The 26,737-nt window shown below is 33.0% G+C and overlaps 1 protein-coding gene across 4 annotated transcripts in view; it reads right to left on the bottom strand.

Annotated features, from left to right (window-relative positions):
• The window catches only part of LOC145285817 (uncharacterized), a 90,431-nt gene that overhangs the window by 20,956 nt on the left and 42,738 nt on the right, over positions 1–26,737 (bottom strand). For all 4 annotated transcript variants that reach the window (XM_080134235.1, XM_080134236.1, XM_080134237.1 and 1 more), the window contains exons 5-7: positions 17,279–17,366; positions 8,249–8,370; positions 164–269 (exon numbers count right to left, since the gene is read on the bottom strand). In XM_080134235.1, coding sequence (XP_079990361.1) covers positions 164–269; positions 8,249–8,370; positions 17,279–17,366 — 316 coding nt within the window. The remainder of the gene's footprint in view (positions 1–163; positions 270–8,248; positions 8,371–17,278; positions 17,367–26,737) is intronic.

A 26,737-nucleotide genomic window follows, 5' to 3' on the forward strand; every position in this document is an offset into this window, starting at 1 on the left:
GTAGGATTCATCTTTTGAATTCAAATATGTTGAGATTTTTTATTCTCAAAATAGCTAAAAACAAAAAAATTGTCAGTAGTTTTCAAAATTGCTTGGTAAAATAAGTAAAACTGAAAATACCGACTGAAAGAAAGAAAAGCTTTGACAAATGAAACATGCTTACAGCAAGAAGACTTTGATTGATTTCAGCTCCTTCTTTTCGTGATTGTCTATCTGAGTCTTTTACATCAGATGCTCGTTCATTGCCAGCCAAATCAATGAAAGAAATCCTTCAAAAAAACAAAAACAGAAAAAAAAAAAAACAGGAATCAATTGAAAATATCATTTACTGTGAATGGAAAAATACATTTACATTTGCAACAAAAGCATGGTCAAATAAAACCAAAGTTGGTTGGTGCAAAAATAATGTCGTTTTTATATATATATAGTTGAACGTCAATGTTTTTATATATATATAGTTTAACGTCAATATAGTGGAGTCAGAAAAGGTGAAAGTAGGAACACGACGACTTGGTGAGAACAAGAAGAACATTTTTATCAATCAAGGGTTAGTGGTACAGAAAAGGTTAGTAAATCCGTGGGGAGTCGTTTGTATACGACATCCGGATAGCTCTCATTGAGTGGTCTAGACTTGCTGATTATATGCCTAATGGACACGTCCATCTTAGTGGTTATAAGGGTATATCCCCACAACAGTCAAAAAACGAAATTATTTTTGCACCAACCTAATACAACTTGAAAAGATATTAGAAAACCAACGATCTATCTTATGATAAATATAAAGGTTAAATAGGTTTTTTAAAGACTCAACTTGATACAGCAACAGAATTGTTTTACAGTAATTGAGAAAAAAATGTTACTTCCGTTCTGGCAAGTAATGAAACGATCACAATAAGAAGGAAAACGTACAGTGGGGGGAATTATTTAAAAAAAAAAAAATGGCTAAAATCGTGTGTCACAAAAAAGGTATTCAAAGAATTTTCATGATGAGGAAAACTGTTGCTGCACAGATTGATGAAATGTCTGATGATTTGAAGCGGCAATTAAAGGTTGCTTCATGAAATTTAAAAAAATGTTTTTTTAGCTATCGATGAGGAATCAAACAGCTCGCAATTTTCATCCAGACATGTGATATCAAATTTAATATTTATGAAACACTGATTGAATTGATCCTAATGCATGACACTACAATAAGTCAAGACATTTTTAAGTTAAACAGATTCTGCATTACTATGGATTTGATTTAAGTAACCTTGAATGTTTATTACCTAATGTACTATATTGCGAATATGGTTGAGAAACATAAATATGTTGCTACCAAATTACAAACAACAAGTGAAGCATGCATGGTCCCCCATGAGTACACAGTGAACGAGGCATAAAAAGATGACTAAATTCAGCATTTGTCCCCCTCCCCCATTTAGCCCCAAAAGTCCCCAGGGGACATCAAATCCTGATGAAAATGAACAAACAGTGCAGTTTTAGGTCCTTAGATATGCGAATTTAAGTTCTTCACCATGCAAAAAAAGAAATGACTAAGTCCATCATTTGATTCCCCCTCATTTAGCCCCAAAAGTCCCCAAGGCCATAACATATTTAAATTTAAGTTCAGCACCATGCAAAACTGCTAAGTAGACATACGCAGACAATTTTGGACAAATATAGTAAAATAGTCCCCAAAATGGAGTGTTTTTATTAGCCCTAAAAGAACCCCTGGGGCACACCCAAGAGTTATCGCAAAATATAGACAAACAAAATTATAGAGAAATCAGTTACAACTTTTCAGAAAGTTTTATAAAAATCCATGTCATCAATTTTTTTTTTGATAAGCCCAAAAGTGTCAATTTTAGCCATTTTAACATGAAAGTCACCCCCAGGGGAACAACCAGAGTTTTCCCGGAAAATCCATTCTGTTACTTTTTTACTCATATCATGTTTAATGTTTGTGCAAAATTTCCAAAAATTCCATGGGGTAGTTATTGAGAAACGTGTAGACACACAAACGGACAAGGGTGAATTCACAGGTTCACCCTCCTTTTGTCGGGAAACCAAAAATCAAAAACTTGCATCTAGATTAATGGAGTGTACATTTTCACTGTATTATATCCATCAACACAATTTATGTTCAAAAATATTAAAATTGGATCTTGTGCACAATTTACTGATGTTCCATTCTTTGTGTAATTACTTGCATAGCAATTGCTGCATGGTTCAATGAGATAATGTAGAAATTCCCAGGCAGACACATAGTAATACATCTGTGATTGGAATACTTTGCTCTGCGTGCCTTTTTCTATTTCTGCCCAAACCGTTTCCCATACATTTATCAACACTTCAAGTTGAGATTCCGTGATCAGACATTATATTCCTTGCCTCATCTCTAGCAACAACTTGGTTAGATGAAATGAATCTTCTAGATTCAATTCTTCTTAGTACATACCTGCTGACCAAATCAACCAGTCATATATATTCTTGTGTTCCTAACTCTTTCTGAACTTTTTTTTTTTTTTTTTTTTACACAGTGGTCACCACTTATCAAGGCCCGGATGCCACTCAGGGATAAGGGTTATTGCAAGTACAGTACGTTAGTGTGGAGATTTGTGAAGTGTTTACTTAAGGGGGCGGTTCATTAGGAATTTGTTAACGTTGGACTTGAACACATCCAAGTTGTAGTCAGGTGGGAAGCAGGCAGACGGAACATAGTTCCACAGGCGTGCAGTTCTAAGAAAGAAGCTTTGTTCATGGAATCCACGTTTTGATTTAGGCACAGATAAAGAGTGGGGGAAATTTTTCACAGTGGATTCAGCTAGACGGGTGTTTTTCGTGAAAGATTGGCGAGGGGGGACCAGAGATTGGAGTTCAGACGAGCACCTGCCATGGAAATAATGATAAAACAAGGATAGGCTCGCAACGTCTCTTCTGTGGGAGAGAGGTTGCAGGGTAGAGAAAAGGGCATCCCTCATAAGCCACAAAGTCTATTTTGTACTCTGTCAAGGCAGGATAGGCTGTTTTTAGCAGCTCCTGCCGAGATATGGCAGCAGCATTCCATCCTTGGACGTACTTGGCTTTTATATAGATAGAGAATTGCATCAGTAGTGAGATATCTTCTGGAGCGGTAGAAGGATCCCATCATCTTTCCAGCGACCTTGGCAACAGACTTGATGTACGTGTTCCATTTCAGATCAGGAGTAAAGAACAAACCCAGAAGCTTGTCAAAACACGGGGCTTCTCCTAGACGAGAGCCATCCATTTCAATTGATGCCAGATGGGGATCAGAGCATTGATGATGTAAAGATAGGAGTTTGGTTTTAGATGCATTAAAGGTAACCAGCCATGACTTCCCCCACTGAACCACGCGCTCGAGATCAGAGGAGAGAGAATCAGAGAGAACTTTGTCATTTACAGCCTTTGATGTGTTGCCGTAGGTGGTCGTGTCATCAGCATAGTTGTCAACGAATGATTTAAGTATGTGTTTAGAGAGGTCATTGATATAGATCAGGAAGAGAGTTGGGCCCAAGATTGACCCGTGAGGGACTCCAGCATTAATACTGCAGACCTCTACTCCTATGAGCCTATCAGAGAGAAATGATTTAATGATTGAGAAAACATTTCCAGTTATACCGTAGCTGGAAATCTTATGAAGTAGGCCCTTATGCCATACCTTGTTGAAGACCTTTGATATGTCAAGAGCAATTGCCCTAGAAAGGAAGCCTTTGTCAAGAGATTCACTAATCCTGTGAGATATAACCTGAGAACCTTATTCTATGTTGGCGAAAATGTTCAACGAAATTAATATAAAATGGAGAGATGTTTGTCATTTTAATGTAAAACTTAGTGTGTTTTTTCTTATTCATCTCAAATAAAGCTGGTGATATGAATAACAATACAAAATGATGCTTACTACAAAATGGCCATCTCCAACAAACATCTCATCACTTTATTAATCTTTATGAAACTATTAGAACTGGAGTCAGATTCTACAATCAGAGCAAAATATCTTTAAGTGAGGATAGCTGATTTCTTTTCATATTTTCTTGAAATGATTTCAGAAAGTTTGGCATGAGGATTATGGCAATACTTTGTTTCACTGATTTGTGTGGAAAGTTATTTGCCTTTGTGAAATGAACAAAAACTGCTTTAAGACCAACTGATCAATAGTTTGTCACCTCGAATCAAAGTTGAATTTGCACAATACCATCATCAGCATCACCATCAAACAGACAAACAGACCAAACAAGCCGCGCGTGCATGGTCCCCCTCTTGTGCTGCATGTGCAATGATGCCACAAAAAATAGTGAAGAAATGATAAATGTGAGAAGTGTGAAGGGCCAACGTTGCCTTCACATTTTCATCAAGTTTCAGAAAAATCTAATGGATGGAGCAAAAGTTATGAAGTAAAAAGTGTCATTTTTTTGCAATTTTGGGACATTCGTGACCCTCTTTTGAGCTCCTGGGACTGTCAAATCCCAGTGAAAATGGACAAACGGTGCAGTTTCACACCTTAAGACATGTATATTTGAATTCAGCACTATGGAAAACTATTATATAGACATACATATCAAGTTCTTGAGTAATATGAAAAAAGAGCTCCAAAAAGGCATTTTTTTTTAGCCCTAAAAGTCCCAGAAGGATGCAAACCAGAATTTCGTCAGGGTCACCCTTACTGAATTTATATTAAGAACAATGGCCTGAACATTTTGGCCAAGTTTAAGGAAAATCTAATGGATGGCTCAAATGCTATGGGGCAAAAAGTGTCATTTTTTGCCATTTTGGGGCATTTTTGACCTCTTTTGAGCCCCTGGGGATGCCGAATCCTAGTGTAAATGGATAACGGTGCAGTTTCAGGCCTTAACACATGTATATTTCAGTTGACCACCGTGAAAAAAACGCTATATAGTCAGATATATCAAGTTTTTGTTGAGAAATATGAAAAAAGAGCCACAAAAAGAAGCATTTTTAGCACTGAAAATCCTCGGGGACACAAACCAGAATTTTGCCAGGGTCACCCATACTGGATTTATATTAAGAACAATGGGCTCCACATTTTGGCCAAGTTTCAAAAAACCTAATGGCTGGATCCAAAGTTATGGGGCAAAATGTGTCATTTTGGGCCATTTGGGGGCATTTTTTACCTCTTTTGAGGCCCTGGGGGCGCAACGGGAATTTTTGTAAAAAATTTTCTTTACTGTGCACATCTATTTAATGAAATACAATTTGTGGCAAAATTTTAGAAAAAACTAACGGACGCACAGACACATGGATGCCACTGAAAATATAGGCCCCTCTCCGATAAATCAGGGAACCAATATTGTAATTAAAAAGATGTCAAGTCTCAGTATAAAACACACCCAAAAAATGATTTAATTTTGAAGTTTAAGAACTTTTCTTCAATTTACTAATTACAGTTGTACACAAATCTTTGTTGCCATTTAAAATTTTCTTATTCTTACTTTAATTAAGCTATTTCGTAGTTTGGCATTTGTGAATGTAGCTAAATAATTTGCGTGCATATTGAATATTTCTACTTTTATGTAACAAAAATATTCTGTAATAATTTTATTAAATGACTTTAATTGCGTGTGATTCTTATGACGACAAAAATTGTCTTCAGGAAACTCTTTAAGCTTGACATATTTGCTTTAAATATTAAAATAAAAATGGATTTTATTTAAAAATCGGAATGTTATGTCTATTCATACTATTTCTATATAAGTTCCAAACGTAATAAAATCTACCAGGTTTCGATCTTGTCATTGTTATTGATCATGTCTGACGAATTTTGAAATGACTTTGGCTCCCTTGCATTACTTTAGTCATAATAACTCAAGGGAGATTATTCAGATACCAAAGGGAGATAAATCCGATAATTTTCAATCAATGCAATGTCAAAATGATCCTTGATTTTTCTGCACATATGATATTTACACGAATCGACAGATAATTGTAACAAATATTAGAGTGTTTTGATGTAGTTTGGTCGGATGCAAGCCTAGGCGATGTGACATGGAGAACAGACTGTTACCCATGTAGAATATTCCCCCCCTATCTATTAATATCACTGATTACGTGGTAGTGAATGACTATTAATTTCAACATAACAACGGCTTTTTTCTGTGATGTATCTGTATAGGTTGGTACAGCTTGTATTCTGTATGATAAATTTGTAGTTCCTGTCATTCATTTGTTTACAAACTTCTAGAGGTTTTGAAAATAAAACCATAATATATATCTTCAACTAAATTCTTCAAAGTACGTGGACAAGTATGCATAAATATTATATTTTAATTAATGCAGAATTCTTATTCATTATAAACAGAAATATTTTAGGTATTAAGCGTAACATTAAATTTCTTTAAAAAAATGCATTAAAAAAAACACGGAAAGAAACTGAGACATGTGCATGCGAGTATTATGTTTTTTCTAAACAGTTCATTTCTTGTAAGCAAAAAAAACTCGAACAGAGATCGAAACCAAAACCTAAAGACAGTGAGTCAAGTATGATAACCATTAGACCAGTTTGACACAATCTTTAAAAAGTGTTTTCAAACCAACCTATAACTATCATAAAGAAACTATTATGTTTTCTGGCCGCACATACGCATTTGTGAAACAATTGATAAACAGATAAAAATCTGACGACCCTACATACCAATTTTTCAATTTTGACCCCTTAGCAGCCCTTTTTTCCGGATGAAAATGGATTACAAAATTTCCATATGTCTGAATAGATTATGCAACAAATTTCAAATCTAGAGACAAAAAATTTGTAGTGTATATAGATTGAGAAGTGTCCTCACATATTTATAGAAAAGTGGGAATGTGTGTGTGTGAGAACACTTCTCAACCTATATACTCAACGAATTTTTAATCTACAGACTTAAAATTTGGTATGTAGTTTGAATCCTCTATATACCAAATTTCAAGTTTGTAGATCCAAAATTCATTGAGTATATAGGTTGAGAAGTGTCTCTATGCACATTCTCACTTTTATAGATATATAGATAACTTAAAAATGATAGAAATCAAAAACTAAAAATAGAAACTGGTACTTATGTTACTGTGCTGAAATAATGTCATTATTTAGAAACCCATTTTTAACGTGAGGAGGGGAAGGTGTTTTGTAACTATTCTGTACTTTCACCTAACAATTTAATAAACAAAAGATACCGTAAAACTTGAATTTAACTTGGAAATACTATTTTAAAAAACAGTACAGCAACTTGTTTGCATAAGCACCTAGAAATTTTCATAAAAGGTTTAAGGCTTGAAGCAGGAATACACAAAGCTCTTTGTGGATTTCAGAGAAAAACCGGTGTGCTTCAATTAAATAAAAGATTATAAATCTACTGAAATTTACTTCAATTAATGACACTTCTTAGACTCTCATCCAATCCATATCAAGTATATCTTTTAAATTTATTTAAAAAAAATGGCTGCTTCTTCAGATTGGCACTTATGGCGGCAATTAAAAGTAAAGAAAATACAGAAATGTCTGTATGATGTACGCACCAGTCACGGGATGCAGATGAAAAATTCCAAAAATCATGTAATTTGATCAAGTAGTTTTTTTTTATTCAAAACAATCAAATTTTACTCTGTTTCAACGAGGATAAAGAAATGAAATCAACGAATTAATGAACAAGGGCAGACAACCCTAATGCACGTGGAAATTTAAAATAATCACTGATTATCTCCCCTTATGTTCTCTAGAGAAATATGGCCTCATCTATCACTTATTGGTAAAAACCGGCAAATTTTTTTTTCATAAATAAAAAAACTATTTGATCATTTTTTGTGATTTTTAGAATATACAATCTTCATTCCATGACAAGTAGGTACAATATAAAAGTTTGATTTTATTTTTGTTTATCACTGTAAGTGGCAATCTGAATAAGCACTGAAAATTTTTATATAGGCTTTTTAAGTCACATGATTAAACTAACAAATCAGATACTTTCCTATGTGAACCACAGATAACTCTGGGATCAAGCCTTGTCAATCATACCTAATGACCTGTCAAGTTATATCTACAATTAACTTCACATTCATATTGTTAAGTTACCTCCAACAATTAGTATTTTGGAAAAAACAAAGAACAAACAAACAATTAATTGTATTCAAATTACATCAAAAGTAAAAACAGAATCCAATGAATGATAATATGTTAGCATTTATGATGGCTGCATGAAAGGCAAAACTTTTTGCTAAAAAATAAAAAATAAAAAAGTATAAAATTAAATTTACTCACCGACCAACATATTCGTCCATGGAATCACGTACCTGCAGTTGTAAGATTGCATGAGAGCGAGAAGAATCAGGATTGGCACCAGTGGAGCCTTTACTGCGAGAAGCATTGCCAATATCTAAAACCTTTTAAAAGTAAAGATCAAGTTAAAAGAGTTAGATAATAAAATGTTTGAAATGAAGATTAATAATCTGGATTGTTCAGACAACTGTTCTCATCTTAAATGTTATTCGCACAACATTTTGAATGATATAAACTTTAATCTTCTCCAGATGTGTGTCTTGTTAAACAGAAATATTTGTTTTGAACTTGAGATTCTGTACCCAAGGCACAATGGATAAAGTGCTAAGTTAATCAACTTTAAGTGACAATCTTTGGGAGGTTGAAGGTCTAATCTTCAGTACAGATGATACTTAGAATATAATTAAGAATTAGTTAAGACTTCTACGTGGTCATGGATAACAGAATAAGAACAAATGGAGGACTGAATAAAATGCAAAATTTGCAATTTTAAACAAACATAATACATTGTTATTCACATTATTGGTTATTCAGATTATTCCAACTATTGTTCTCATCTCGAATGTTATTTTATTTACCTCATTCCCAAGAGGTCAAGTGTGAGTTTGATTTGTGTTTCTGTGGAAAAAAACTAGATTCAAACTTGGCACATCAAGGTTTTCAGTCATGTAGTGACCCACTTAGTCAGTGTCACCCCTCATCTTGGATATTATTCTCACAATGTTTTGATTGATCTAGCACCCAACCCGTCCACATAGACTCGTGGCAAATTTGATAAAATGCAAAGTAATATTCAGTTCTAAGTGAGTCTTCTAGGAGTTGAAGATTCAATCCTCAATACAGACGATACTAAGGATACAATTATGAATTACTTAAGACTTCTATTGAATAAGGTTTTTGCTTTGAAGTTCTATATCGATTCCTGAATTCAACAAAATGCAGTTGAAGAAGATCAGAGAATATATTGGCCAAAATCTTGTGCGAATAACATCCAAAATGAGTAATTCAAATAATACAACTACATAAAGGATTTACATTCTTTTTTTTTAAGCTTTGTTCCCAGCATTGATGTTCTTAGTTGGATGGCATTTTGTCTAATGTGCATCCACCGGGCTCCATTTACAATGACGTTTTGCTCATATTTAAATATTATTTTTGATGAGTGTGTGTTGTATATGCTGATGTTTGCTACTGGCTTAAATTTAGCAAACTTATAATTTTGACATTTTTTCCCCTTTGTTCATGAAAATGCATGTTTAACGTGAGACAAACAAATTGCAATCAGCATAACATAAATTTTCATATTTTTGAGATGAGGATTAATAAATTGGATTTTTTTTTAATATTCAAACTACTGCTTTCATCTTGGATATTACTTTCACAACGTTTCGAACAATGTAAACTCCAACCTTCTTCAGGTGTGCTTTGTTGAACTTGGAAATTTTTATGCAAAACTTGTTCATTCAATGAAAAAGTTCTTCTGTTCAGTTTGTGAGAAAAGAGTCTTTAGTGGTACCTGTAAGTATTATGTACACAAGTCATGCATTGGAATTACTGGAAAGTTGAGAGATGATAACCAGTTTGTGAGTAAAAACTGTAAGATAATGGAGATGGATGAGAAGTTAGATGTGGAGAAAATATATTTAGATGGTGAACTTCTGCCATTATTAATAAGCAGAGCATTACCATGACTTAATTATTGACCTAAGGAAAAGTCTATCAGGCATTATCCAGTTGTGTACAAATCCTAATATCGATAGGAGTCTTCTATCATGTCTGAAAGTGACACAATGTTCAACAAACGAGATCGGAGATGCACCGCTGTACAACTCATGCTCTTTACCGATCAAAGTTATGACAACCGGACCATTGCCAGCATCCTCAAAATGCATCGCTGCATTGCCATGAATAACAGGGACGTGTCCAGGATGAGGAAAACAAAGTTTCCAGCAACAGTCTTTGATGTGGTTTCAAGTAAGGGCCACATCATGCCACCTCACATTTTTGAAGTTGGCTTGAAAGTCAACACCAAAGCGTACCTGGATGTGCTGAAGAGTGTGGTGATCCCCAAGTAGCTGCTGGCAGACACTGGGTATGGCAGCAAGACTCAGAGCTAGCCCACAAGTCCAAAGAGACCCAGGCTTGGAAGGAATGTTACGATTTGTACCCTTGTCTTACTGGCCCTCCTCCTTCCTCGACTCCGACCCACTAGACTACTTCGTTAACGTCGAGAATATGACCTCCCACAATACCAAAGCCGGCCTGATTGTTGTCATCCCCCAAGCTCCTGCCGGCGCTTGTGGAAAAGACATGCTCCCAGTTCTGGACCAGTATGGAGGCAGTAATTGAGGCTGAAAGCGGCTACATTGAATAGATTTCAGCTCTATTACATAATCAAGTTACTTTAATTAATATTTCAATAAAAGTTTTAAAATAAAGCGGTAGTGTTGTTTTCTTTAGGGAGACACTTTTATCGCTCCACCCTGTATACATATACTAGCAGGTTGACCAGCATTGCCTGGTCCTATTTAATTATGATATTTTGATTAATGCAGATTTTGTATTTATTATTATATTATATTTGACTCAATATATAGTAATGATTTAAAAAGTATAAAAAAATAAAAAAAATATGACACATGCGCCACCACCGAGAATCGAAACCAAAACATTTAGCTTACAATTTACTTTTTCCTTTAACGTTAATTCCTGAGCTATGAAGACATATTTGCTGCAAGGCTAAAAATTAAAACATGAACCAATAGCTATTACATTACACATGCATATTCGTAATGCCGTCATCTGATCTTCATCTGGCAAATTCAATTTTTTTTAATTTTCACAATTTTGACCAATTTTCCCTGGCTAAAACTCAAATATAAAGTTTAGCAGAGGTTTGAATACTTTATATATTAAGTTTCATGTTTGTAGACCAAAAACATGCAGAGGAGTTTGATAGGCAAAATTTTTTAAACAAATATATATATATATATATATATACACAAATCTCTTTCTATATATATTTATTTATGTATGTATATATATATATATATATATATAGTAATTTATAAAATATATATGGCGACTAAGCTACACTGAATATTCTGCGTTTCATCCACTGTAGGATTTGTAAGCCTGACGAATCCTACAGTGGATGAAATGCAGAATATTCAGTGTAGCTTAGTCGCCATATATATTTTATAAATTACTAACTAGCTCTACCTACGTATTGAGCACTTTTGAAGTAAATACTTAAAGTTTACGCATAAATCTATACTTTCGTATATTAAATTTATGTGAGTAAATGAAGTAGTTATATATATATATATATATATATATATATATATATACAAATACATAAATATATATAGAAAGAGATTTGTGTTTACTATAAACTTTTTACACAAATATAACACAAATATAAATCATGTAGAATATCTGCATGAATATAATTACACGTAATAGTTAACTAAAGATGATCATCCCATAAGAAAACCGAAAAAACTAATAGGGAATTAAAATGAATGCTTAAAAGAATATGCAAATTAGCTAGATCTTTTGCTAGTGAATGCAATTTCATGACCCATATAGAACAAAGTTGTATTTTCTTTTTAAATAGAAAAAAGGGTTTTAATATGAATATCAATACACACAAAAAAACAAAATTTATAGGAGCATATATATATACACACACACATTACTAAGAATGGTATTTTCAGTGCTGATTTATCATGGTTTATCCAGTGTTGCACAGGGTCCTAATTATCATAAACTAGACTAGAATATAGAGAATACAAAATTAAAAGTGAAAAAGTTTCTTAATATTGAATTTAAATCAAATCAGTTCAAAAATAGGACAAAATCAGAGAAAATAAATAAATAAATATGGGTTGTCCAAAGTTGAAACTCATGACATTTTTTGTATAATTGCTGCAACCAAAACCAATTTGCTGATACAGAAAGTTGAAATTTTTAATCGTTTTAAAATATCAATCATTTATGTTATTGCAATAGAAAAATGTGAGCATGAAAAGTAATATGGTTAAGCTTAAACATGGAAAAGAAAAGGAGAGGATATTCTAGTAAAAAATATAAAAAAAATTATAACTTAAAATAATGCTTAAAATAAGTCTTATTTTTTGCCCCCATAAACATAACATACACATATGTAATAACAATTTACGACATTTGTCTGCTTTCAATAAATGCCCCAAATTATCTCAGTTTCATTCTTTCTGTTTCACATGTTACTTCTCTTTTCATGACAACGGTGAATTAGTAGCAATACTAGTTGCTGAAGCTACGTAGTTGCTATAGAAACCAGTCATAAAAAACGCTGTTCACCTCCTTATGAATTTTTATGATTTTAAACACCAGTAAATTCATCATAACTTTTGTTTTACTGAACAAAAATTGAATTTTTTTTTTTTTCACAATATAGCTGAGAAGGTGATCTATAAACTATAACAATTGTTTGAAATTTGGTTAAAAAATGAGTGAGCGGTGGAGCTTTAAAGCAGTTCTAAATGACTAAAACTGCCACTTAACCATATATTCAAACACTACCATGTTTGAATTATATGTCTACTTTTTTCTTTCTTTTTAATCAAGTGGAAAATAGGTAGCATGTGATGGAAAATATGACCCATCAAAATAGTTTGATTTATTTAAATCTAAAATTATCAAAACTATTATGAATGTTTAACTAATTTCATATTGCATTCATCGAGAGTTTAGAAGAAAATATCTAATTCTGCAATCATGTTAATGCATGAAAACATTAAGGCAAACAAATAACTGATTATTTTCATGTTCATTTTCTTAACGAATTGTCTTTAATCCAACACACCATACTTAGGAAGTTAATTTAAGGAAAAAAAAAAATTTAATATGTGTAGTAATTTAAAGGAAATGAATAATTAATTTTAATCCAACAAATCAGACTAAGAAAGTTTTTTCAAAAATTTGATCTCTATATTAATGAACACTTAACCAATGAATTACAACACTATTTGGAAACTCCAATGTTAACAAACTGAGCTATTTCATTAGATAATAATCTCTATTCATCATCTAATGAAACTAAATTATGAATCCTTTTAAGTGTCTACTACTGAAATATTTATTGGATTGGATTGAATATGTAATCGATGAAATTAATTAGAATTTCTAGAACACAGATTGAGGCAGAAATAAATATTGATTTGTCAAATGCAACTGTTTATTTAGGTCTAAAATTAAAACTCAAACTGACTTTCTTTATATATTAGATTCTCAAATATATATACTATTGCTTATATAATTTTGATGAAAAGAACTTGGATCACTAAATTAAATAATTTAATTTTCTGCTAATAAATGTTATGCAAGTATTACAAAATAGCAGAAAAACCTGCCGTTACCTGAGATTGAATAAAGAACTTTACATTGTTTTATAGCCAGCCTATAACAGCATATTACGCTTTTATTCTTACTGTTTACATTTTATAATATTGGTTTTTATATGACGAGATCCCTGGTGACACCAGATGATCTTGCTTTTCAAATAGAGGAAGAGAAGATGGGAGAGGATGAGGTATGGTTAGGGGGGTCATGCTGACACTTGGTCAAGGAAAAACAGATGTTTATGAGATTTCTGTCCACCAGAAAGAAATAGTATCTTTTTCAATGAAAAGAAAATATAAAATCTGATAATATGATTCGTGGAACAAGAGATTGTTTTTCTAGTTGGATTTGGTAAAAAAGAAAAAATGAATTTTAACTACTAATTGAGTGAGACAGGTACAATGACTTGGGTTCAAAAGGTCTGCTTTGGTGTCTGTGAGATGTTGTCATTTCGGTTCACCTGTTGTATTTAACTACCAAGCCAGTGATAAGTTGGACAGATAAATAAATAAAATTGAACCTAGGGAGAGATATGGTCACGAAAGACGAAGAAGGCGTTCACAAGAAAAGAGGAAATGAAAAGAATATAAAATAAGGGGCTAGAGAAAGGAGTTTATGAGAGAAGAAAAAGAATAAGATTAATAGGGAATGAAGAGAAAGAGAGAAAGGGAAGAAAAAAGAAAGAACAACTCCAGAAAGGTGGAAGGGGAATTACTGATTTTGATAAAAACCATTGGTTTTTTAGAGTTAGGGTCCTTTTACTGATTGGCATTCGAGGCGTCCACATCGCTCTCACCCCGCCTGGGGGAGGGGGGGGGAGAAACCTCATAAGAGCTAAGTTGAAAAGCTCTTGTTCTTAGCTGGGAATTTAATTAGAGTAACTTAACCTGCATCATGAAGCTTGCATCAAAGAACTCGACTATAAACAAGTGTAAAACGATTTATGAATAATTATTTTGTTTCGCTATATAAAAAGGTCCCAGAGTTTTTCCTTTCTTTCTCGATTGCCAGCCTGAATGAAGATGCAGTTTATTTCAGGTATGCCATGAAGCCAGATGATGAAAGAGATAGACTGGATCCAGCACGAAGCCAGAGTGACGCCCGAAATCGACAATGTTGCCACATGGACTTAGGGCCATGCACATTTCGCGTACCCTGAGCAGGAGAAAGATATTTTCAAGTGACCAGTGAGAGTCTGGTCACCCTTGAGGGATCCACCACTAGATAAGTAAGAATGTAGCCCTGCTGGGTTGCATCTATGGTCCTGTGAGTTGGGAGCAACGAACACGGCCAGAAGTACATCACAGTATGCTCCCGTGAACCAGGATAGCGACGGATGCGGCCCGGCCCTCGGACAGAGAGAGGGTGTTAGGGTTATATTTACAGTGGAACCCAAGCATGAGAGTAGTTATGAATACCGTGATATTTATTTGAATAAGTTTTGGTAAATTTATAGTGTTTAACACTAAGCTTGAGTTCACTTGAAAATAAATATGAAATTGTGCTTTTATTGTAATTTGAATTATTCTTGAAAAATATATTAAACTCCTTTTTTTATATTTATTCACTCCCGAATAAGGCATAATGTCACTGAAGTAAACTACATTACATTTAAATTTCTGGATGTTCGTATGGTTGGGGAAATAAGAGCAGGAAGAGAATTCCAAAAGCAAGTGGTTTGAGGAAAGAAGTTATCTCAGAGTAAAAATCTTTTGAAATCTTGGGACTTCTGCAGTGAAAAGGTAAAATTTTGTTGCTAGTTAGGTGGGTTAGAGTATTTAAATGGAAAGTGCATTTAGTTCATCGAAGCATATTTTGTGGAAGTACTTGTAAAACAAACACAGAGGTGCAACGTTGTAGCAGGGGCTGGAGTTTGACAGATAGTGCAGGACCTATTAAGATAGAAATTCTTTTTTGCACTCTGTCCAAAACGGTGAGACTAGTGGTCAGTGCACAAGATGTGCATTAATACTCTGCATGGGAAAATTGTGGTTTTGAAGAAAGAAAGGTTTTAAATTTGACATCAAATAATCACCCACTTTCGAACCAGAAAGCATTAAATAACACCCCTTTTTTCAGACCGTCAGGTTAAAAGAGACAGGTAACCATTTTTTTTTCAATATCTTTTTTCATTGCATTATTGTTATTGACATTTATTACCTGATTGACAAGTTGAGGTTAATGAAACCAAGTAAATTTCAGAATAACAAAACATCAAATAACCACAAGAAACCATTTTGATTTGTATATATTCATTGAAAAAACGTTTTAATGCAAGAAGATATTAGATTATACTCAAGATGGCAGACAAAATGATGGTGACAAGCAAAATATGGTCTGTTCTGATTAAAGATTATCTTTCTCTCAATTAACATGAAACCCTGTTCCTTTTCCCCATGTTAAGAATGTCTTTCTTGTCCACTTGACCATGGCTAATTATCCAACCAAATGGCCAGCAAAAACCGGAAGTCAAAAAGAGCAGACAATCTTGACTATAGCAAGATTTTATATTAAATCAAAAAAATGTTAATACTGTTGTTTTGTAAAAACAAAATTCAAATAAAAAAGTACTTAATGTTATGTTTTATGAAATGATAATCAATAGACTAGAAACAATGTCATTTTAGGTGATTTTAAAAATAAAACGTTTTCATAAAATGTCTGTTCATTTCTCTATTATACATTCGAAATGAACTTTAACTTTAGAGTCCGTGTAACTGAACTCTCTAATTTAGCATGCAGAATGCCAAACAGATGTAAAAAGAAAATTATTGGACATAAAACATAAAATATTCTATACATTTTGTTTACAAATTTCCTCGAGATGTTTGCTGTTCTTTTAGTTTAGGAATGTAAATTCATTCAATTCAATAATTTATTCAAATTTTTAAGTAAACTTTAAATTTACTAACAAAACTAATCAACATTTTGTTATTTATTATTTTACTGAATTTGTAATAAGGGTGTGAAACTGATATCAATTGATCAAAGCTCGGATGGTGAATAGGATATAATTTGGTAAATTTCAGTATGTGACTAACGCTCATTCACCAAAATCTTTTTCATAAACTGCTCCATTTTACACATGAACATTTTGTTTGTAAACTGATTTGTTTATAAAGATTTTCGTTAACAAAACTTTGTATAACACATTTTCTTGATACCAAAACATACAAAGTAGCCTGATTACCTATTAAATTTGTTTTATCTCTTTTCTCACAAGGTGTATATTACTAATAAATCAAAGTCTTTTTCTTATTATTCTTTAGATTAATCTTATCATAAATAAAATAATCCTTTATGGGGATTAGTCACTAATGTAGGTGATTCAACCATGTAAAGTGTGCTACCTCTTACATTAACTCTATAACATGCCTGGATATTATGGACTATTGTAGACTAAGATATTGCCTGGTGTTGCCTCCCTCAAACCGGGACAGTCACAACACCCTAAACACCAAAACAGAATGATGATGATGCTGATGATTATGGTGATGATGATGATGATGATGATGATGATGATAACTAAAAAATTATTTCTTTGAAGATCACAAAAGATCCTATGATCTTAATCGAACAATACGCTACCACTATAAAATGATCAATTATACCAAAAGCCCCTTTTACCTGCATTAAGGAGCTGACATCTGACACTTGTGTTTCTGTCAGTCCAGAAATACACACTTTATGACTGCTATCTTCTCGAGCATGCAACCTAATGATAATAAAACAAGATTATCTTTAAGTTTAAAAACATTGAAATAACTCATATGAGATGACTACAATTTTAAATTTATATAAATTTATACAAGCATATAACGACAATCGGACAGGATTCAAAGAAATATATTTTGGACTTCTGTGAAGTAAAAAATCAGTTATAAATTTTCATTAAAATAGTTTTAACCATCTACCATGAAATTCATTTGCAATTTGTTGCATGAATAGTCAAGCAGCAAATTTGTCAAGTCACAGTCGTAAAATAACAATTGCAAATTAAATAGTATCATACATCAATATTGATTACAATAATATTTAAAACATGAATTTATAAAATAAATTATTTAGAAGAATACAATTTTTTTATTAACACTAATTTGGTTTGGTTTGAAATTGAAAATACTAAACGAGTAATTTCTATATTTATTTATTTATTTGCAGACTGTTATCCTCATCTTCATAGTTGTTGTTTTGGCCAACTATTTCTCTGGCCTTCGTCAGATGGTTAACTGCAACGAGATAGGAATGCTGAGTCTCTTAACTGTATCTTCAGTAATTACTGCCTTCCATAGTTGTGTTCGTCTCACCACGTTTTGACCAACTAATCCTCTGGCCTGTTTTGGGTAGGATTGAAACCGCTATCTTCAGACAATTCTCACTTGAAACCAGAGAGATTCAATACCTCTATCCACTGCGTCACAGGCCCCCAAGGTGAGTAAGACGGCAACAACTATAGAAGGCAGTAATTACTGAGAATACAGTTAAGAGACTCAATATTCCTATCCCATCGTGGTTAACAGCATATACAGCATAATCATGTTGACACACCAGTTTCCGTCAGATCACTAAAGTTAAGCAATGTTAAGCCTGGTCATTACTAAAATGGGTGACCAATTTGGGAATTCCAGGCACTGTATGTTGCAGGACGTCAACACCTCCCTGCAAGAGTTGCAAAAACCTAACGTTGTTTTCTTCCCTGACAGTGGTATACATGTGACTGGGGAACACTTGTGAATTTCATACTCCCATGAAACTTCCTTCTTCGAAGGAAGTCGGTTAAACCCGAGCAGGATTAGTGCTGATGCACGCACACACACATCACGGTTAACCACCTGACGAAGGCCAGAGAAATAGTCGGCCGAAACATTATGAAAGAACAACTATGATGATGAGGATAAGTCTGGAAATAAATAAATAAATATAAAAATATACTCATCTCAAAAGATTCCAATAAGAGTATTTTATACTTTTTTTTATACTATTGAGGCACCACTTATCAAGGCCAAAAGCCAGTCGAGTATAAGGGTTGATGAAGTGGAAGATTGTCTGCCAAAAGATGAGCAACAATCAATGGTATGAACTCTGCGTGATTATGTGATGGTTTATGGCAAATATTTGTTGACATTGGATTTGAAGTCAACTATGTTGCAATTTGCAAGGAAACAGTCCCATGGTAACATGTACCTTTGTAATGGAAATTTCACTTGATGTTAGGCATGTGGAGGAGGAAAGGGAGGTCTTTTTTTCATTGTGATAGAAAGTCGCATTTTTACTGTGAATGTCTTACAAGGAAGAATTAGAGATTGGAAATAGTAAGAGAGTGGAGAGAGACTGGCAACGTATTTTATGTGAGAAAATGTTTTATCAAGATTATTGTATTAAAAGTTGGATCATTTTGTTGCGAATTTGAAGAATTAATAACAAGACAACATAATGATTTATTTATAAGAGTGCGTATCCACAGAAGTACAGAATAATACATTACATCAAAACTATTCCGAGATTGCTTTGAGATTTCGTCATAATATCTTCTATAAATAGTGTCTAAAAGGGTCCATTTAGTTACAAATAGAATGGTAGACCATCATCACATCATAACACAATTCCAGATTATTATCTGAGATTTTATAAGAATTGAATCGATTGAGAAAATGTTATTTTACTTCAATTTAGGATCAAATTGTTCGATTTAGTAATTGTTATACCGGCCTTCCTTGAACAGAGGAATTTACATCGATTAGCACTATAAATAGCGCTAGTAATTCCAACACCGGTGAAAGAGATGCGACTGCAACTTCAACTGCTAGCCGAGTGCCCAGCAGATATACACGCTTTCCTATCTTTGTACATTATTGTTAATACACTTGTTCCTTAACTGAACCTCGACTTGATTGTTCTTATTTTCACTGTTGTTCCACGACGCAACAGTAACTATACAGGGTGGTCGCTAGAAAAGCGGGAAATTTGTCAAACAATGGTTTATTTTTATAAGGAATAATTTTTACAAAGTTTTTCAAAGACAAATATTATATTATACTCATAAATACTCAAAATATCGTCCGTGCACTTCACTGCAGTGTCAAACAATTTATTTTTACAACACTCACACGGCACCAATCAAAAAGTAACAATAAAGCATTTTATTCATGATCTAAGCTGACCTTCAAATTTCCCGCTTTTCTAGCGACCACTTGTATAATTAATAATTAATTATACCCCCTTTTTAGTCTCTGGTCCAATCCTCTAATCTCAAAACTAATACAAATTTAATTTTATCATAATATAAAGATTCATAGGTATGATAAAGACTATCCGTGATTTATGCAGTACAATATTTTTTTTTATTAAAGTGATAAAGTATGTTTGGTTAATAAATTGTACTTAAGATCCATTTAAAAAGAAATTTTATTTTGCCTTATAAAAATTCTTTGTTCTTGCATTAGTGAACATAATTAAATGCAAAATTGTTCAAATTTAATATATTCACAAACATCAATAATGATAAGAAGTTTATGTTTCTATAATCTAATTTTATATAAGGTCGACAAAGAACTGTAATGCAATTGCAAAGCATGAATGTTAAACTGGTGAACTAGAATTATGGCCTGCTTGATTTATACTCAGATTTGATGAAAAAATAAATAAATAAAATATCAGCAAAATCATCTATTAATGTGAAAAGATGGAAAACGTATATTTGAGTTTCATAAACCAGTTAACTTGCCAATTAAGTTGCCACTCCTTCCATATTACCCATTAAAGTGTCAAGCAGCTGGACATTCAAATTAAACAAAATAAAATCAGTCATGAAATCAATGGATTAGTTTGAAAACAATGTGATTTTGTTGAATCCGTGTTTGACATGGTGTCATGTTTGAAGACAAATAGGTAAAACTGATCAAGAGAAAATAGATTAGTTTTAAAAAAAAATATTTTTTTCAAATCAGATTAGGAATATCAAATAAAGTATGATAAAAAATTAGGTTAGTTTAAAAATGAAAAATATTTCAAGACAATGTTGATGACAAATGTGTCATAATCCACAAAGAAAAATTGTACATAAAACCAATTGTAAAAGCAACTTTTAAAATAATAGCCAGAAATTAAAAAGGTAGTGAATATCAGGTTAAAAATGTTATTGTTAAGCAGAACAATTATCATCTCGTTTGTTAAAAATAGATAGAATGATAGATAGAATGATAGAGGTCAAAAAGAAAATAATTAAGTTTCCAAAGAGTTTCATGACTGACTCCAAAAAACAAATCCTACATTTCATTAGATTTTGCTTGCTTTCTTTTTTTTTTTTTTTGAAGCCTTAACATAAACACGCCATTATATAACTATTTGTTCAAATCATAACATGTGATTACTGATAAATGAAAAATTTGCAACATTTAGCACATCAACCACAACTGAACAACAGAAATAAAGAGTCATTATTTCTAACAAAATATATTACTGAAGTTTATGTTACATTTTGATTGGCTGAAGAGCTGGTCAGGAGAGTTTGGCTAAATGTGTTCAATGAGTAGAAATTAGCAGCAGACAGAGTGGAGCAATTATTTTCCTGACTTAGAAGAGGCAAACTATTTCAAGAGCAACGATAAAGCTTGTTATTGAATTATCTGACCATGTAAATTAACAGAATAAAATATATTATTATAAATACAAAAAGCTTTTAGAAATTAAGAAATAAATTAAAAGTTATATTGATGAAACATCAAAACGACATGATGCTGACTGCAGTGCTTCAAATGGAGAAATTGTTGGTTTCAACCTACAGACCTCCATGAGAATGTATATCTCAATTAATATAGCCATGTTGCCCATTGTCAATTATCTGAAACGCTTCAAAATGTGCCCCACATTAGCATCAATAGCCCAAAGTCATATGGTAGACTGCTTAAGAAAGAGAGGATCAGTTGATAACGACATGATTCTGGTAGGCAGTACAAGTGAAATGGCAACAGACAAGAAAATTTGGAAGTTATTCACAAAACCATAGCATGAGACAACACACAAAAAAATTTAAGCTTAAAAAATCAAACTTTTAATCATTCCAATGACATACGTCAGCTTTACAACAGATGCAAAATATTTTAAATCTTATTTTCTTGAGTTAAAAAAAAATATTGTCATTTATTTTCTTATTTTTATTTTTTTTTCAGAATAATTTTTACATTTAATAATTTATAATTTTAATAATTTTTACATTTAATAATTTTTACATTTAATAATTTTTACATTTAATAATTTATAATTTTAATAATTTTTACATTTAATAATTTATAATTTTAATAATTTTTACATTTAATAATTTATAATTTTAATAATTTTTACATTTAATAATTTTTACATTTAATAATTTTTACATTTAATAATTTATAATTTTAATAATTTTTACATTTAATAATTTATAATTTTAATAATTTTTACATTTAATAATTTATAATTTTAATAATTTTTACATTTAATAATTTTTGCATTTAATAATTTATAATTTTAATAATTTTTACATTTGATAATTTTTACATTTAATAATTTATAATTTTAATAATTTTTACATTTAATAATTTTTACATTTAATAATTTTAATAATTTTTACATTTAATAATTTATAATTTTAATAGGGGAAATCTTATGCTCTTCATCTATAAATGGAATGCTGAGTAACATGGAGTAAAGGAAATGAATTTGGGAGAAAGACTCCTTCTATCTTAGGAAAGACATAAAGTTCACTTCTCTCTGCTCTGTTGCCAAATATCCTAGAGTTTCTTATCAATAATATGTCACACCGTTTGATAAAAAGAGAAGACTGGACTTTCCTATAAACATTTTACCTGCTGCCAAAGCAGTAGCAACAATAAAAAGTTATTTGAAGTCGAGATGGGATGAGGGGTGTAAAAAAAAAAAATAATAATAATGAGAATGCCACAAGTTGTTCTGAAAGAGAAATCTTTGATGATGGCCTGTGTGACTATTCCTAGTGAATAAATAATAATAATAGCAAATATACGGAACTTGGCAGAAAACCGAAAAGGATATAAAAATCAATATAATACTAATCATAGGAGCACTAGGAACAAAATAACTGGAAAAAAAAATTGAGGGAAATTGGAATCAAAAGGAAGTCTAAAACCATACAACAGATGGCAATGATGAAAACAGCTGAAATCTTAAGGAAAATCCTTGAATGTGGAAACTAACTCACACAAACTACAAATGCTAATCAGCCACAGTAAAGTTGCAATAAGAATAAAATAAAAACATTACATAAAACCAAAGGAACTGAAACTGCAAGAAAATACCCCCCCCCCCGCTTACAGTTACTATATGATAGCACCAGCCTCGGTTGATAGCACACAAATGATTGTGAAAACTCAAGGAGGCTAGAAAGACCAAAGAGGTAGACCTCTACTGGAAAGGTGCAGAGGCTTATTTCCTCCCAAATCTCAGATGACCAATGGTCGTTGCCAGTGAGAAATCAATGGTAAGTAGCTGTTGTGATAATGCAAAATCATTTACAATGGTTATTAAAAGAGGCAGAGAATACTGAAAATCTGAGGAGATTTGTTGTAACCCAGACTTCAGGGAACACCACCGGTTATTGTCAGTGATCAATCACTGATGATGGTCTGTGTGAGAAGCCCTAGTCGGTTGACAATAATAAACCTATTATGTATGATTGTACGTTTCAATAAATTTTCAGAAGATTGTATATCATAGTACATATTCAACTCATCCATGTTTTGTATTAAACAAATGATAAACTATGGAATTGTTTCTTTTTTTCTTTTTTATTCTTTTTCATTTGATAAAACTTACTTTCTTTCAGGTTTTCATATTTCAAATGAAATGTCAAAGTACAAGTTCTGACAAGAAAGCTGTTAAATAACCGATTCTCTCGACACTGACATATTAGATTTACAACAATAAAAATGTCAACACTAGAACGACAAGTCACATTGTCTCATTTCTAACAACATAAGCAAAAGTTCCTGTTTACTTGTCTCACCACAAGGACAAAGTTAGACGTTGGTCAGGTTTTAATGTGGCAAAAATCCCACTCCCCAAAAATGGACATTCTTAATTGGGATGAACATAAAAAGTATCTCAGTCTAGAAGGATTTCTTCATCACTGACTGAGAACAATACAGATGAAGTGTATTATCAGAACAGGTACTATGCTTTGCTCCTAGCTAAAAGACCAAGGAGTCATTTACTTACCTTCTCACAAGAGCAGAGTTAGACACAAAGTTGGTTTTTAATGAGTAGAAAATCCAGCTCCCCAAAAAGAGCACTATGGCTTAAGACAAAAATAAAAATTACCTCAGTCTAGTAGGATTTCTACATATAAAGTGTAATATAAGAACAGACACAACATGATGATCTTAGCTAAAAGTCCAAAGAAAGCAAAAGTCTGTACAAATTAATTACATCCAAAACAAATGAGTAAAAATAAACTAAAAGTAGAATAAAACAGCATGATAGTTTGCTTGAAGCATTGCTGGTAAATAAGCATAAAGGTATTTAATAAGGCTGTTTGCAATGCAGAAAAAAGGACACACTTGAGATATTTATTCTCTGTAAACAGAGAGAATGTTGATTTTTCCCAAAATTTCAAAATAAACAAGGTCCTGAACAGACCCCTATCCTCTTTTCTGACCATCATCAATGAGCCTAAGGTGATTTTGTCAGCATCTGACAAAGCTAAAGGCTTTGCTAAGACTTTTGCAACTCAACACAATGTGATCAAGGTCACCTACCTCTCCAATTTCCTCCTAAGACTAAAAAAATCTGAGCAACCACATGTCTGTGACATTGCTGCACTCATAAAGAATCTTGATGTCAGCAAAGCAAATTATCCTGACAATATTCCAGTCATAGTACTCAAAAAGCTGCAACTGGAATTAGCATCATTCTTGCAAAGCCGTTCAATTAATGCCTAAAGGAGAAATGCTTCGCAACACGTTGGAAAATCTCGTTAGTTTGGCCAATATTTAAAAATACTGGAGATCAGTCTTTTACATCTCATTACACACGGATTAGGTTTCTTTGAATAAGTTTTTTTTTCCCTGCTTTTTCACCCCAAATAAGGCACAGTGCCACTTGGACGTAAGGGCCTACTATCTGAGACCAAATTTGCAGGGATATTGTGGAGGGAGTTGAACAGTGAGATGTCTGTTCAACATTAGACTTGAATTTCTGCATGTCAGTACAGTCAGGAAAGCAAGGACCCGCGAGGGAATTCCAAAGTCTAGCAGTTTGAGGAAAGAAACTATTTGAGTAGAAGGTTTTCCAGCATCTAGGGATTTTTACAGTGTAGGGGTGGAATTTTGCTGCTTGTTGGGTTAGTTGAAGGTATTTATGTTGAGGGGGTACAAGTGCTTGAAGTCTGTAAGAGTACTTTCCATTAAATATGTAAAATAGGTACAGTGCATATATTTCAGTGATGGGACAGAGGTTGGAGTTTGGTTGACAGTGCGGAACCTATTAGGTTGGCGACTCTTTTTTGAACCTTGTCTGGGAGTGAAAAACTAGTAGTAGATGCACCAGCCCAAATGTGGCAACAATACTCCATACATGAGCAAAAGGTGGCTTTGTAAAGGTACAGAATACTCTCAGGCATAAGTGACTTTTTAGCATGGTAGAAAGGCCACCTTCTTTACAGCAGCTTGAATGCATGTTAAATAGAGAAATTGTTTACCATCTCAGCAAAAACAACTTAGTGACAAGCAATATGGTCCCGTCCTGCAAGATCTACAGCTGATGTACTGACTGTAATCTTACATAGGATCAGTGAATCTATCGACGGGGATTTTTCTCTCTGGAGCAATAGCTCTTGATATATTAAACGCATTTGATAGGGTTTAGCATAAACGTCTACTTCACAAAATGTCCAGCTATGGAACATCTGGAAATGTCTTCTCAACCATTGGATCTTTTTTCTCGGATAGGTTTATACAAGCAGTCATTGATGGACAGATGTCCAAAGCTAAAAGTATCAATGCTGGTGTGCCTCAGGGACCCATCCTTGGCCCAACCCTCTTTCTTATCTTCATCAATGATCTCCCAAATCACATTCTAAGTTCATTTGTTGATATATAATCAGACGACTCTACCATCTATGGCAACTCTTCAAAAACCAACAATGATCAAGATCTTTCTAAGTCTCTCTCTTGTGATCTTGAGCACATGGTGCAATGAGGCAAAAGGTGGCTGATGAATTTTAATGCATCCAAAACCAACCTTCTACCTTTCACCACCAATGCTCTGATCCCCATTTGGCCCCAACTGATATGAATGGTTTTTATCTCAAAGAAGCACTCTGCTTTGACAAACTGAAATGGAAGACTTACATCAAATCGGTTGTCAAGATCGTTGGAAAAAAGGTTGCATCATTCCACCGCTCCAGAAGATATCTCACTCTCGATACAATCTTCTACCTGAATAAGAGCAAAATACATCCTAAAATGGAGTACTGTTGCCACATCTAAGGAGAAGTTTCTCAGAGCACCCTATTCTGCCTTGATAGAGTTCAAAATTGGCTTCAAAATCTAGTAGGTGACTTCCTTTTCCCCTCCCTGCAAAGTTTTGTCCACAGAAAAGACGTTATGACGCTGGCTCTGCTTTATCATTATTTTCATGGCAAGTGTTCATCTGAGGTTCAATCTATGGCCTCACTCCTTTGACAAACTGTCACAAAAAGCACTCATTTAATTACAACCATGAACAAAGCTTCTTTCTTAGAACTGCACGCCTGCGGAACTCTCTTCCGTTTGCCTGCTTTCCAGCTGACTACAATATAGTCGTCTTCAAGTCCAACATAAACAAGTTCTTGATGAGCCGTCCCCTTAAGTAATCCAATTTACCAAATTTCCACTACAAACGGTTACTATGATATTGTCCCATTGACTACTGTATACACTTTAATCCTTATCCTTGAGTGGCCTCTGGGCCTTGATAAGTGGTGACTCCTATGTAAAAAAAAATTAAAAAACCACTATCAACAATTTCCCTTCCTCTCTATCTGTGTCTATATCTAAGCACAAATTCCATAAACAAAGCTTCTTTCCTCAAACTGCC

Source organism: Euprymna scolopes, chromosome 10, assembly GCF_053919585.1.
Source record: "Euprymna scolopes isolate OS-2025 chromosome 10, ASM5391958v1, whole genome shotgun sequence".
Classification (NCBI taxonomy): domain Eukaryota; kingdom Metazoa; phylum Mollusca; class Cephalopoda; order Sepiida; family Sepiolidae; genus Euprymna; species Euprymna scolopes.